The 15,827-nt window shown below is 44.4% G+C and overlaps 1 protein-coding gene across 1 annotated transcript; it reads right to left on the bottom strand.

Annotated features, from left to right (window-relative positions):
- Positions 1-471: 471 nt before the first annotated feature.
- Positions 472-14,183, bottom strand: skap2 (src kinase associated phosphoprotein 2). Its single transcript, XM_070442153.1, is given in 14 exon segments — positions 472-613; positions 3,542-3,646; positions 7,070-7,177; positions 7,317-7,380; positions 8,200-8,324; positions 9,379-9,404; positions 9,678-9,708; positions 9,711-9,734; positions 9,924-9,986; positions 11,888-12,007; positions 12,960-12,985; positions 13,133-13,197; positions 13,199-13,236; positions 13,774-14,183. Coding segments are annotated over 14 exon segments (951 nt in total). The 5' UTR covers positions 13,814-14,183; the 3' UTR covers positions 472-497.
- Positions 14,184-15,827: the final 1,644 nt, after the last annotated feature.

Raw genomic sequence — 15,827 nt, forward strand, 5'->3', positions numbered from 1 at the left:
TGCCGTTCGAGCAGGACCCGCGTCGAGCGGACCCGGTCGAGCAGGAACCGCCGTCGAGCAGGACCCGCGTTCGAGCAGGACCCGCCGTCGAGCAGGACCCGCCGTCGAGCAGGACCCGCGTCGAGCAGGAACCCGCCGTCGAGCAGGACCCGCCGTCGAGCAGGACCCGCCGTCGAGCAGGACCCGCGTCGAGCAGGACCCGCCGTCGAGCAGACCCGCCGTCGACCGCCGTCGAGCAGGACCCGCGTCGAGCAGACACGCCGTCGACCCGCCGTCGAGCAGGACCCGTCGAGCAGGACACGCCGTCGAGCCAGGACCTCCGTCGAGCAGACCCGCCGTCGAGCCAGACCCGCCGTCGAGCAGGACCCGCGTCGAGCAGGACCCGCCGTCGAGCAGCCATAAGCCTGTGAAAAGGAGATGATCCTAAACCTCTAGGTACTGTGATGATCCCCGTCTGTAGGTGAGAGTGAGGATGAGGAGGGTTGGTTCCTCCAGACCTACCTGCTGAGGATGTAGATGGCGTCTCCCCGTCTGAAGGACAGTTCATCTGGTTGATCTCCTGTACAGTCCCATATCCCCTGATAGTAGTTCTGGTAGTCTGTGATCTTATTCACTAGATAGACAGAGATTATAGGAGAGATGGATCACTCAAAATGTTCCCAGTCTCTACAGTACATGGGTGGTTATTGTGATGTCATGGTGTGTAACCTACTGAGGTGGTAGAGAACTACAAGAGTGGTCTTCCTCTGACAGAACAATAGACTAGTCATCTCTCCCTCCCTGTCGCCCTCTCTGAGGTGGTAGAGAGCTACAAAGGTGGTCTTCCTCTGACAGAACAATAGACTAGTCATCTCTCCCTCCCTGTCGCCCTCTCTGAGGTGGTAGAGAGCTACAAGAGTGGTCTTCCTCTGACAGAACAATAGACTAGTCATCTCTCCCTCCCTGTCGCCCTCTCTGAGGTGGTAGAGAGCTCAAGAGGTGGTCTTCCTCTGACAGAACAATAGACTAGTCATCTCTCCCTCCCTGTCGCCCTCTCTGAGGTGGTAGAGAAGCTACAAGAGGTGGTCTTCCTCTAACAGAACAATAGACTAGTCATCTCTCCCTCCCTGTCGCCCTCTCTGAGGTGGTAGAGAGCTACAAGAGGGTCTTCCTCTGACAGAACAATAGACTAGTCATCTCTCCCTCCTGTCGCCCTCTCTGAGGTGGTAGAGAGCTACACAGAGGTGGTCTTCCTCTGACAGAACAATAGACTAGTCATCTCTCCCTCCCTGTCGCCCTCTCTGAGGTGGTAGAGAAGCTACAAGAGGTGGTCTTCCTCTGACAGAACAATAGACTAGTCATCTCTCCCTCCCTGTCGCCCTCTCTGAGGTGGTAGAGAGCTACAAGAGGTGGTCTTCCTCTGACAGAACAATAGACAATAGTCATCTCTCCCTCCCTGTCGCCCTCTCTGAGGTGGTAGAGAGCTACAAGAGGTGGTCTTCCTCTGACAGAACAATAGACTAGTCATCTCTCCCTCCCTGTCGCCCTCTCTGAGGTGGTAGAGAGCTACAAGAGGTGGTCTTCCTCTGATAGAACAATAGACTCAGTCATCTCTCCCTCCCTGTCGCCCTTCTCTGGGGGTGGGTAGAGAGCTACAGAGAGTGGTCTTCCTCTGACAGAATACCAATAGGACTAGTCATCTCTCCCTCCTGCGCCTCTCTGAGGTGGTAGAGAGCTACAAGAGGGTGGTCTTCCTCTGACCGAACAATATACAGTCATCTCCTCCCTCCCTGTCGCCTCTCTCGAGGTGGAGAAGAAGCTACAAGAGGTGTTCTTCCTCTGACAGAACAATAGACTAGTCACTCCTCCCTCCCTGTCGCCCTCTCTGAGGATGTAGATGAGCTACTACAGAGGTGGTCTCCTCTTGACAGAACAATATACTAGTCATCTCTCCTCCCTGTCGCCCTCTCTGAGGTGGTAGAGAGCTACAAGGAGTGGTCTTCCTCTGACAGAACAATAGACTAGTCATCTTCTCCCTCCTTCGCCCTCTCTGAGGTGGTAGAGACTACAAGAGGTGGTCTTCCTCTGACAGAACAATAGACTTAGTCATCTCTCCCTCCCTGTCCCCTCCTTCTGAGGTGGGTAGAGAACTAACAAGAGGTGGTCTTCCTCTGACAGAACAATAGATTAGTCATCTCTCCCTCCCTGTCGCCCTCTCTGAGGTGGTAGAGAACTACAAGAGGTGGCTTCCTCTGACAGAAAATAGACTAGTCAATCCTCCTGTCGCCCTCTCTGAGGTGGTAGAGAGCTACAAGAGGTGGTCTGCACTCGACAGAACAATAGACTAGTCATTCTCCTGTCGCCCTCTCTGAGGTGGTAGAGAGCTACAAGAGGTGGTCTTCCTCTGACAGAACAATAGACTAGTCATCTCCCTCCCTGTCGCCCTCTCTGAGGTGGTAGAGAGCTACAAGAGGTGGTCTTCCTCTGACAGAACAATAGACTAGTCATCTCTCCCTCCCTGTCGCCCTCTCTGAGGTGGTAGAGAGCTTACAAGAGGTGGTCTTCCTCTGACAGAACAATAGACTAGTCATCTCTCCTCCCTGTCGCCCTCTCTGAGGTGGTAGAGAGCTACAAGAGGTGGTCTTCCTCTGACAGAACAATAGACTAGTCATCTCTCCCTGTCGCCCTCTCCTCCCTTTATGTTCTGTCCCAGATATCTGACTGATTACTTTCCATGTTAGAGATGTACACAATCACAGCACCAGATCAGGTGTTGCTGATGTGTGCTTATACAGTTCAGGAGTAATGCTGGGAAAGGTACTTTGTGGTATACTGGAGCCTCAGAGTGTAATGTGTTCCCTCTGCCCATAAAACCAGGTCCTCTGCTGGCAGCTTCAAAAATGACATTTGACTGCCACCTTACGATACAACTGCAATGATAACATAGATGTTCTTCTTCTGTGTTTTATTATCTTGCTGTCATATGGTGTTCAACCCTGTTGGATGTTTGCCCAGCCATCTTATTCTCAAGAGGACCACAATGGAAATAAGTCCCAGACTCTGTGTGTTATCCTCCATGATTTTACTAATGTGCATGAATGGATTTTCAAGATTTATGTGGGCTTGTTTTTATTTTTTATGATCTATTGAATAAACTAAGGTTGCTCTGTTTTCTCCTATGAAATGTACAGGGGACTGAGCCTCTATAGCTTGTATACATGGTAACACAACACTCAGAACATTTCTTGGCGAGTGGTTAAACGTAGCTTCAGTTTGTCTGTACTGACGTCATGCGAAGGCATGTGGTTAAATGCAGAACTAGTAGGAACTAACTGAAAATGTGTTTATTTCAAGAACAGTGTGAAATGCCTCCGAGTTGCTTTTTCACAGGGACTCCTCTCCGTGTCATCATGAACTTCCCTTTCACAGTGTGTCTCAGAAGCCTTCTCTCTAAACTGGATCTGCTTCTTGATTCTGCAATGATCTGAACCACTCTGAAGCTGTGTTTGGTGAGGTTGAAGGATGAGAGGCAGGGTGCAGGCAGGTCTCTCTCTCCACTTACCTGTAGCTTTAGTGGGTGGGGTGGGTTTTGCTGTGTGGCTTGGCTGTGGTGGTTCCACCCTTGGGCTTTGGAGGTGTGGGCAAGGGAGGAGTGGAAATGTCTCCTCTATGTGAGAGATAAAAAAAGAGAGAGATAAAATCCTAATGAATGACATCACATGAACATGGGGGACCTGATCCCAGATCAGGACTTCTACTCTAAGACTATGTAAATGGCCCAGGACAGAGAGAGGTAGATGTGGTCTGAATAACGTGAGGGATGTAAAATGGCCCAGGACAGAGAGAAGGTCAGATGTGGGGTCTGAATAACGTGAGGGATGTAAATGGCCCCAGGACAGAGAGAGGGTCAGATGTGGGTCTGAATAACGTGAGGATGTAAATGGCCCCAGGACAGAGAGAGGGTCAGATGTGGGTCTGAATAACGTGAGGATGTAAATGGCCCCAGACAGAGAGAGGGTCAGATGTGGGTCTGAATAACGTGAGGGATGTAAATGGCCCAGGACAGAGAGAGGGTCAGATGTGGGTCTGAATAACGTGAGGGATGTAAATGTCCCAGGACAGAGAGAGGGTCAGATGTGGGTCTGAATAACGTGAGGGATGTAAATGCCACGCCAGGACAGAGAGAGGGTCAGATGTGGGTCTGAATAACGTGAGGGATGTAAATGCCCCAGGACAGAGAGAGGGTCAGATGTGGTCTGAATAACGTGAGGGATGTAAATGGCCCCAGCTAGTCAGCCACACCTGTTGTTTAACACGCTTGTAACATACAAGTACACAAGCTGCAAGAGCAAGGTTGTGTCCCTAATGACACCCTATTCCCTTTATAGTGCACTACTTTTGACAGAGTGTGTATGTACACACACACACACACACATTCAAAAGTTTGGCATCACTTAGAAATGTCCTTGTTTTTGTCCATTAAAATAACATCAAATTGATCAGAAATACAGTGTAGACATTGTTAATGTTGTAAATGACTATTGTAGCTGGAAACGCTGATTTTTAATGGAATTTATCTACATAGGCCATTATCAGCAAACCATCACTCCTGTGTTCCAATGGCACATTGTGTTGCTAATCCAAGTTTATCATTTTAAAAGGCTAATTGATATTAGAAAACTCTTTTGCAATTATGTTACCACAGCTGAAAAGTTGTCTGATTAAAGAAGCAATAAAACTGGCCTTCTTTAGACTAGTTGAGTACCTGGAGCATCAGCATTTGTTGTTCGATTGCAGGCTCAAAATGCCAAAAACAAAGAACTTCTTTCTGAAACTCGTCAGTCCATTTCTCAGAACAAGAATAAAAGCTATTCCATGCGAGAAATTGCCAGGAAACTGAAGATCTCGTACAACGCTGTGTACTACTCCTTCACAGAACAGCGCAAACTGGCTCTAACCAGAATAGAAAGAGGAGTGGGAGGCCCGGTGCACAACTGAGCAAGAGGACAAGTACATTAGAGTGTCTAGTTTAGAAACAGATGCCTCACAAGTCCTCAAATGGCAGCTTTATTAAATAGTACCCGCAAAACACCAGTCTCAACGTCAACAGTGAAGAGGCGACTCCGGATGCTGGCCTTCTAGGCAGTTGCAAAGAAAAAGCCATATCTCAGACTGGCCAATAAAAAGAAAAGATTAAAATGGGCAAAAGAACACAGACACTGGAACTCTGCTAGAAGGCCAGCATCCGGGAGTCGCCTCTTCACTGTTGATGTTGAGACTGGTGTTTTGCGGGTACCATTTAATAAAGCTGCCAGGTGAGGACTTGTGAGGCATCTGTTTCTAAAACTAGACACTCTAATGTACTTGTCCTCTTGCTCAGTTGTGCACCGGGGCCTAACACTCTTTCTATTCTGGTTAGAGCCAGTTTGCTCAGTTCTGTGAAGGGAGTAGTACACAGCGTTGTACGAGATCTTCAGTTTCTTGGCAATTCTCACATGGAATAGCCTTCATTTCTCAGAACAAGAATAGACTGATGAGTTTCATCAAAATGTTATTTGTTTCTGGCCATTTTGAGCCTGTAATCGAACCCACAAATGCTGATGCTCCAGGTACTCAACTAGTCTAAAGAAGGCCAGTTTTATTGCTTCTTTAAATCAGAACAACAGTTTTCAGCTGTGCTAACATAATTGCAAAAGGGTTTTCTAATAATCAATTAGCCTTTTAAAATGATAAACTTGGATTAGCCAACACAGCGTGCCATTGGAACACAGGAGTGATGGTTGCTGATAATGGCCTCTGTACGCCTATGTAGATATTCTATTTATCAGCTGTTCCAGCTACAATAGTAATTTCAAACATTAACAATGTCTACACTCTATTGCTGGTCAATTTGATGTTATTTTAATTGACTTTTTTGTTGCTTTTCTTTCAAAAACAGGACATTTCTAAGTGACCCCAAACTTTTGAACGGTTGTGAGTGAGTGAGTGAGTGAGTGAGTGGTAAACAATAGTCAGTATTTACACCTCAATTAATTAACATAAACAAATAGCTGTGAACTGTTACTATGGTGTCGTGAGAGGGATTTAGTCTGGCTGAGGACTGTTACTATGGTGTCGTGAGAGGGATTTAGTCTGGCTGAGGACTGTTACTATGTGTTGTTGGAGAGGGATTTACCCTGGCTGAGGACTGTTACTATGGTGTTGTGAGAGGGATTTAGTCTGGCTGAGGACTGTTACTATGGTGTTGTGAGAGGATTTACCCTGGCTGAGGACTGTTACTATGTGTTGTGAGAGGGATTTAGTCTGGCTGAGGACTGTTACTATGGTGTTGTGAGAGGGATTTACCCTGGCGAGGACAGAGTGAGCAGAGAGAGGAAAGGTACTGTCAACATTACACCACCCTGCCTGGCTGAGGACTGTTATTATGGTGTTGTGAGAGGATTTACCCTGGCTGAGGACAGAGTGAGCAGAGAGAGAGAAAGGTACTGTCAACATTACACCACCCTGCCTGCTGAGGACTGTTACTATGGTGTTGTGAGAGGGATTTAGTCTGGCTGAGGACTGTTACTATGGTGTTGTGAGGATTTACCCTGGCTGAGGACAGAGTGAGCAGAGAGGGGAGAAAGGTACTGTCAACATTACACCACCCTGCCTGGCTGAGGACTGTTACTATGGTGTTGTGAGGAGGATTTACCCTGGCTGAGACAGAGTGAGCAGAGAGAGGAGAAAGGTACTGTCAACATTACACCACCCTGCCTGGCTGAGTCCCAAATGGCCTGCTATTCCCTTTATGAGGCACTACTTTTTCATCAGGGTCCACTGAACTCTGGTCAAGAGTAGTGCACTAGAAAGGGAAAAGGGTACCATTTGGGTCTCCTCCATCTATCCCCATAATAAGGATAGTAGTAATAATATTACAGAGCCGGAGCATAGAGGATGTGTGTCAAACAGGAAGCATCCAATCAAACAGTCCTCTAAAGGAACAGGAATCTTGGTTCATTCTCTGACAGAGTACACAGTGTGTGTGTGTGTGTGTGTGTGTGTGTGTGTGTGTGTGTGTGTGTGAGAGAGAGAGAGAGAAATGGCGGACCTGGGAGTTCTTCGTAGATGTCATCGTCAATAGGCGCCACCTCGACAGCGCCAATGTCATCGTACGTCTCTTGATCCTCCTCGTCCAACGGAATGACCCCTGACATGTCTGCAAACACACACAGCCTCAGATTACATAAGGGATTACAGAATTAGTCTATACTTGTTAATATTAAAATATTCATAAAAGACTTGACATGAAAAGTACATTGGATAAAATATGAGGTCTAATGGCGAGTATTACAAACCTCTCAACACAAAATCTATCTGCTCCACCCATTCCTCTGCCTCTTTCTGAGATGACGCACAGAACTGAGAGAGAGAAGAAAACGACAGTCAGTAGTTGCACCTAAATTAATTAACATAAACAAATAGCACTGTATTTATGCATTAGCTAAACTTTCCTCAAGGAAGGAAAAAAACTAGCTAAGAAACCTGAATATGTATGTGAGAAATACTTTAACAAAACTCTAAATGTGTGTGTTTTGCATCATCATTATGATGTGGTCAGTGGCACTTTGCTTCTTGAAAGTCCAATCTTTTGAAAAATTGACTTGCAAAACATTTTGGGACTGTATCAACAGTGGACTAATAAAAAATAAAACATATAGTTTGAGTGSATTTTCCCTTTAAGGCATAAATCATAGTTCACAGACACGAGATAGTCCGGCGTCCCATTGGGACATAGCTACGTGGCTCTGAGACCACCATCTGCGGGGAACGCACAGCCTGAACACCTCCCCACAATCCCCAACCAACGTGACTCCTGTACGCCTCCTCTGTTCATTTGAATGTGTTGACAGTTGGAGAAATTGCTTGAGCTGAGCTGAGAACTCAAAATGTATGAAAGCCATCAAAATGTATGAAAGCCAAAGGTCAAAACACTGCTGGTGTGGACGTGTACACGTTTTGGACTATGATAGAAGTTTAAAGGGACGGTATTCCACACAGATAAATCTTAGTCTTGGACTAAAAAGCTATTTCAATGAGATCCTATATATTCTCCAGGACTAGGGTGAATCTGTGTCTGGGAAACCGTCCTATAGCGGTTGCAGAAATGTTACATGGACAGACTGCAATGATTAGCGTATGGTATGCCCCAAAGTGTCATCAAGAGACTAGCTCTCTCACCTGATATACTCGCTTGTCAGAGGAAGAAATTTCAAAGCAGCAATCTTTTCTGGAATCTTTTCGCAGGGTGTTATTCATCTTGACACTGTAGCCATCAATTGCAAACTCGCCCTTCTGCTGCTTGTCTGTCAGAGGAGAGAGAGAGAAACACAACTACAACAACAACTCATGATTACTAGAGTAACATCACTGTTTGGCTATAAATTCTATATATTCAATCAAAATTAAAAACTATGAAAAGATCAAATATACATTCCCAAACACCTCAAACTACAGTTGTCTGGGAAGTCATGAATGTTCAATACCTTTCTCACTATCGTAGTAGTAGAATATCAGGTTGAATACCTTTCTCACTGCCGTAGTAGTAGAATGTCTGGTTGAATACCTTTCTCACTAACGTAGTAGTAGAATATCAGGTTGATACCTTTCTCACTACTGTAGTAGTAGAATATCAGGTTGAATACCTTTCTCACTGCCGTAGTAGTAGAATGTCTGGTTGAATACCTTTCTCACTGCCGTAGTAGTAGAATGTCTGGTTGAATACCTTTATCACTACCGTAGTAGTAGAATATCTGGTTGAATACCTTTCTCACTACCGTAGTAGTAGAATGTCTGTTGAATACCTTTCTCACTACGTAGTAGTAGAATGTCTGGTTGAATACCTTTCTCACTGCCGTAGTAGTAGAATATCAGGTTGAATACCTTTCTCACTGCCTAGTAGTAGAATATCAGGTTGAATACCTTTCTCACTACCGTAGTAGTAGAATGTCAGGTTGAATACCTTTCTCACTGCCGTAGTAGTAGAATGTCTGGTTGAATACTTTCTCACTACCGTAGTAGTAGAATATCAGGTTGAATACCTTTCTCACTACTGTAGTAGTAGAATGTCTGGTTGAATGCCTTTCTCACTGCCGTAGTAGTAGAATGTCTGGTTGAATACCTTTCTCACTACCGTAGTAGTAGAATGTCTGGTTGAATACCTTTCTCACTGCCGTAGTAGTAAATATCAGGTTGAATACCTTTCTCACTACCGTAGTAGTAGAATGTCTGGTTGAATACCTTTCTCACTACCGTAGTAGTAGAATGTCTGGTTGAATACCTTTCTCACTGCCGTAGTAGTAGAATATCAGGTTGAATACCTTTCTCACTACCGTAGTAGTAGAATGTCTGGTTGAATACCTTTCTCACTACCGTAGTAGTAGAATGTCTGGTTGAATACCTTCTCACTACCGTAGTAGTAGAATGTCTGGTTGAATACCTTTCTCACTCCGTAGTAGTAGAATGTCTGTTGAATACCTTTCTCACTACTGTAGTAGTAGAATGTCTGGTTGAATACCTTTCTCACTACCGTAGTAGTAGAATATCAGGTTGAATACCTTTATTCACTACCGTAGTAGTAGAATGTCTGGTTGAATACCTTCTCACTGCTAGTAGTAGAATGTCTGGTTCAATACCTTTCTCACTACCGTAGGTAGAATGTCTGGCTGCTCAAAGCGCACCATCTCTTTGCCACTCTGTGCCAAAGAAGCTGTGATCTGTGGAAGACAATGGGAACATTACTATCACCATAGTCATACAATCCAGAATCTGGAGACTCATAAACAGTGTTGTTTCCCCAAAAGTCCAGAGTATGTGTCGTGTATGTTAGTAAAGACACCAATGTCGTATATAAACAATGTATGTGTATATATATGAATATATGCATGTCTATGGAAGAACCCCACCCTTCCTGCGTTTCTCCAGGTGTCCGGCCTTGAAGACAGACTGGAGGTCCTGAGCCGCCACGGCTAGAGACTGCTGACACCTATAGGCAGAGAGACAATGATGCAAGTCTATCAGCCTTCTGGCAACCTTCTTACGTTCTCATCATTTAGAGCAATGACTATGGCTAAGCTGATTGGACAACTGTTACTTTGGAAAAACAGGAATAGTACAGTTTTGCTTTGTCTTTTCTTGCTCCCGAAAAACCAAGAAGACCTACTACACAGTCCCAGACTCCAATGAATCTCACAGTGAAAATGCACCGGTACAATGTTCAAAAAGAGGGTAACACCACATCTTTGCTTATTTGTTTGTCATCAATTGGGTCGATATAGAAGTTAAGCATTCTTTAGTATTTATTTAGCAGCCAACTAATGCAACTTCAATGCAAATGTTCAACTCTCTGTGTCAAAGTTGCTCCGATGAAAGAGAGGCCGTAAAGCTGGCAGCTGTTTAAAGGCCAAAAAACCCAGACCCCTTACCCTTTCACAAGGTTTATCTTGATACTCTATTAACCAAAACCAAATACACAAACTGTGTGTAGGTACTGTTATGGGAGAAAGACTACTGTATACATAGGCATGCCTTTTCTTGGACTGTAGTAGAAATTGTAAAGTGGTAACTCTAAACCTCTTGACTGCCACTCTGCCAGGTTCCAGGCTGTGAGTAATAAACTATGCTTCTCTCTGTCATGAGGGGCCAACCCACAGCTGTGCCTTCAAATTTCTTCCAAAGTCAGTTGCCAAGTTACAACTGGAATGTCAGTGGTCTCACAATCTCCTTCACTTCAGCTTTCTCTCTCGCTCACACACAGACTTGGTGAGAGAGAGAAACACAAACACTACATGGCCAAAAGTATGTAGACACCTGCTCATCGAACATTTCATTCCAAAATCATGGGCATTAATATGGAGTTGCCCCCCCTTTGACTGCTATAACAGCCTCCACTCTTCTGGGAAGGTTTACCACTAGATGTTGGAACATTGCTGCAGGGACTTGCTTCCAATCAGCCACAAGAACATTAGTGAGGTCAGGCACTGATGTTGAACAATTAGGCCTGGCTCCATCGGTGTTCCAATTCAACCCAAAGGTGTTCGATGAGCTTGAGGTCAGGGCTCTGTGCAGGCCAGCCAAGTTCTCCACGCAGATCTCGACAAACCATTTCTGTATGGACCCTCGCTTTGTGCACAGGGGCATTGTCATGCTGAAACAGGAAAGGGTCTTCCCCAAACTGTTGCTACAAAGTTGGAAGCACAGAAATGTCTAGAATGTCTCAACCAGCTTCATGAAGTAGTCACCTGGAATGCATTTCAACAAGTGCACAGCATGTGTGTGAACTCCACCAGGTTTGTTGGAAAGCATTCCAGGTGAAGCTGGTTGAGAGAATGCCAAGAGTGTGCAAAGCTGTAATCAAGGCAAAGGGTGGCTACTTTGAAGAATCTCAAATATATTTTGATTTGTTAACACTTTTTTGGTTACTACGTGATTCTATGTGTGTTATTTCATAGTTTAGATGTCTTCACTATTATTTTATAAATGTAGAAAAATAGTAAAAATAAAGAAAAACCCTTGAATGAGTAGATGTGTCCAAACTTTTGACTGGTACAGTATGTATGCATGTATGTAGATTGTATCAGAGTCTGGGTCCATTCCATTTCAATTCAATTCAGGATATAAACTGAAATTCTAGCTCATTCCAATTGTTTCTTACAGAGAAGCATGAATTGGAATTTTTATTATTTGAATCCAACTCTGGTCTACGCCCTCGTGCTGACCCTGGTCTAACCTCGTGTTAACCCTGGTCTAAACCCTCGTGTTAACCCTGGTCTAAACCCTCGTGTTAACCCTGGTCTAAACCCTCGTGTTAACCCTGGTACACCCTCGTGTTAACCCTGGTCTAAACCCTTGTGTTAACCCTGGTATACACCAAGTGTTTGTGACGTACCTTCACAGGTCTCATCCTCCTTATCTGTGCGTTCTGAATGCAGTGACCCTCCATCATTGTTGCTGTCCTCCACTTCATCCTCTTCCGAGTCCTCTGCATCTCCTGGTTCATAACGGTAGTTGTTGATGTATTACAGTAAGACCCATGCACGTCCAAATGGACACCTATTCTCTACAAACTGGACAGTTTTATCTCCATCTCTTCATTCAAGACTCAATCATGGACACTCTTACTGACAGTTGTGGCTGCTTTGTGGATGTGTTGTTGTTCTCTACTTCTTGCCCTTAATGCTAATGTTTGTAACATGTTTTGTGTTGCTACCATGTGTGTTGCTACCATGTTGTTGTTAGTTGTGTTGCTACCATGCTGTGTTGTCTGTATTGCTGCCTTGCTATTGTTGTTGTCTTAGGTCTCTCTTTATGTCGTGTTGTCTCTTGTCGTGATGTGTGTTTTGTCCTATATTTATATGTTTATTTATTTTACATTTTTAATCCCAGTACCGTCCCGCGAGGAAGCCTTTTGCTTCTGGTAGGCCGTCATTGTAAATAAGAATTTGTTCTTAACTTACTTGCCTAGTTAAATAATGGTTACATAAATAAAATTTAAAATATAGAGCACTACATTGACCAGGGCCATAGGTTGGTATAATTTGTGGAACCTTCCAACTGTAATCTGCTCCAAAATCTTCATATCAAAGTTGCCAACAAACAAAGCATACAAAGTCGTATAGAGGCAGAATAAGATAACGGGTAGGGAGTGGGCTATTTCATTAAGTTTTTCACCCACCACGTTTATTCCCGAAAAATGTCTGTCCTCACTCTGGTAGCCTATGGACAAACATTAAGAATAAGCTATATGGTGAGTTGATGCCTATTCGGCAGCTAGTTACCTAGGTGACTTGATCGTGCTATTTTGTATGCGTTGTTTGTTTGCAACCTTGTACTTTACAAAGTTTTTGGAACGGATTCCTGTTGAACTTTCCACAAATGATACCCACCGGAATAGGGTGCCTTTTTTAAACACATCGACATCAAGCACACCGAGTTAAACATACGTTTCTCGTTGAACTCTTGAGGGTATCTGTAAGAAGGAAGAAGGAAACGATATATCGCCATAGTACAACTGCAAAACAGCTATAGACAGAGTTATATTATTTAACTAACGAGCTGTTGCAAAACCACAAAGTATTTATAATCTATAATAAGTCCTGCTGGAGTCTAGACATACCCAGATTTGACCTCTTTGATCCGCTTGATAAAGGCTTCCCTTTTCTCCTTTGCCTTCTTACTCAAAATTCTCTCCTTTCAGACCATCGAAGAGAATTTCAAGATCTTAAAAGGAGAAGAAATGTGGAGACATCAAAGTTTGAGGTCATGTGATCACAATAATCAACCAGAATGATGCAGCCCATTCCCAATATTTAATGGAGTACTCAACTATACTCTAAATATTAAAAAGAATTCCCCGTTTTAGGATACATTTCTAACTTTTACACTGAAAAAAAAGGTCAATTTTTATCCAACTTTTACACATGAAAATAGTGTCCTTTTTTGTTTGGTATATTGCTTTGGAGCGATAACCAAACACTTCGGATGCAAACGTGCGTACATTTGGTTGCCTGCCTACTCATTTCAATACTGCCAACTAATAAAGAATCATATTAGTTACAACTCAAGGGTGCACCTGTTTGTTTGTGGCAATCGTCTCTACGGTGGGAAGACCTCTACCGTCCATATTGCAGTGAAACAAACACTTACTTCCTCTTTTTCAAAACAGTTAGAAAATGCTTTTGGAAATTTTACGTTTGACAACGATGGATAGAAATCCATTACACTAACACGTCGATTAATAATATATATTATAAATACCTGAAATAAGCGTCGTTAACTCCTCCGGAATTGACCGCATAGCGTTACAAAGTAAAAAATCCAGCAAGGGTAGACTTAGAAAACTCAGTTATTACGGAAGCTCTGGTGGGCTGAGAGGATACGGAAGTTTACAGTATAAGTTCACTAATCAAATACAATGACCACTGGCTACAGTGCAGTGACACTATTCAAATATAGACCACAGGCCGTATCCTTCCTTTCTTGATCCACCTGCACTTGCCATCGCGTTTAACCGGCCCGCGCGATACCTGCACACACGGTACCTGCACGCCCAATAGTATTTCATAGAATGTGTTTTTCACACTGACAAAAATATAAACGCAACATGTGACGTATTGTTATGCTTCACTATATTGGATCACTCCAATATATTCGTATCACTCCGCGGCGGAGGGATACATCCGAGGTGAGATTTACACATTTACTCCGGTGTACACCTGTGTCAAGGCTGGGGTCGCCCTATATAATAGACCCATGGCGCCGGACACAGACGTTCTCATTTATTTCTCGGCGGGACGTCCGTATGGTTTGAGGTACAAACTTCCTGACGTTCGCTTGGTAAGTGTAATTTCTTGCGTGGAAGTATACTCACTGCTGTTTGCAGCCTGGAGGGGCTCTCTTGAGTGCTCCACCAGCTGGCGCGTTGATCTGTATTCTCCGCACCCGCTGGTAAGTCTTGCTTTGTGTTTCGTTAGAGTTACGCTTGACCCGTGTGCATCCATTATACTATTGTAGTGGCTCTCTGCACCTGTGTCCAGTCTCAGACTGTATCGTTACCATATTGCTGACTGGCGTGCCTTAGTTGACTGTGCGTCGTCTTGATGTTTCGTGAAATGCTTTAATTACCCTGCAGGTTTTTTTTTCTTCATTCCCTTTCAGAATGTAAGAGTTCGTGATGTGGGCTTCCACTACGTTCAGACCATTAACTTTGAAGTTCCTTAGTATGTGGAGGGTAAGGGGGAGCTCATTGCTATGGTGCACTAAGCACCATTGGGAACATTGGGATTTTTTAACCTACTGGAACCAGATCTGATTGAACAGATCAGGGTTGAATCTTAAGAACAGAGGATTACAGCCCCAGCCCTGCAACTCGGGAACGTCAAAAAAACTGGTAGGCCTCATCTCCACCTCCATATTTCAATAACCCCGGCCTAACAAAGAACAAGGCAGGACAGGACTGGACTGGCCCTGAGTAGCACAAAAAGTCTTGTGTTTCACATCTTTTTATTCTAAATATAGTATTGTGCTGCTTTTTTGAATTACACTGTCCGGTCCTCCTCGACTGAGCAACACCCTGGTTGTATTTTAGCAGGATATCACACACAACCCTACGCATACAGACAGCCTGGCCTATACGAACCCCCAGATGAGGCGACAAGGCAGACTGACAAACTACTTATTGTAAAATAAATACAGGCAACCCACCACATGGAGGTGGTGAAGGCACTTAAAAGTCATGCATTCCCTACTGGTATGATGAGACAGGTGCATCGTGTCACCAATTTATCAAACCATCTTCACCCACAGACTACACCACAACAAAACTATCACAGAACACACACCAGTGGATGCAAAACAACATGTAAATACGAAGACACATTACCAGTCAATCACCCCACACCATTACACAACAAATAAACACTCCCAACCCTCTGGCACTGACCATCCCAATGGGCTAGGTAAACAAAAGTTACAAACATAAACTGACACCCACCACCATCATTAGAGTTCAAATCACCTTAACTCCCTCAGGCCACTCCCTCTCCCCAACAAACAACTATACGGACCAACACAATACCAGACCAAACCACATACACCTCAAGCAATAAAACACCCCACTACAATTTCCGGCCAATGATACCAGTTTCAACTCCAAACCCAGTGCCCTCTGTCATGACGTTGCCCTCTTTGGGCACAGCGAGCACCATCCCCCTCTCTCTGCACCATCCCCCCCTTTCTCTCTATCTCTTATACCCAGGCTGCTTTTAGGCAGGTCATAAATTCCTTGAGGAGATTCTTCCTCATGGCCAGAC

This window comes from Salvelinus sp. IW2-2015, unplaced genomic scaffold (genome assembly GCF_002910315.2).
Source record: "Salvelinus sp. IW2-2015 unplaced genomic scaffold, ASM291031v2 Un_scaffold6370, whole genome shotgun sequence".
Taxonomy (NCBI): Eukaryota; Metazoa; Chordata; class Actinopteri; order Salmoniformes; family Salmonidae; genus Salvelinus; species Salvelinus sp. IW2-2015.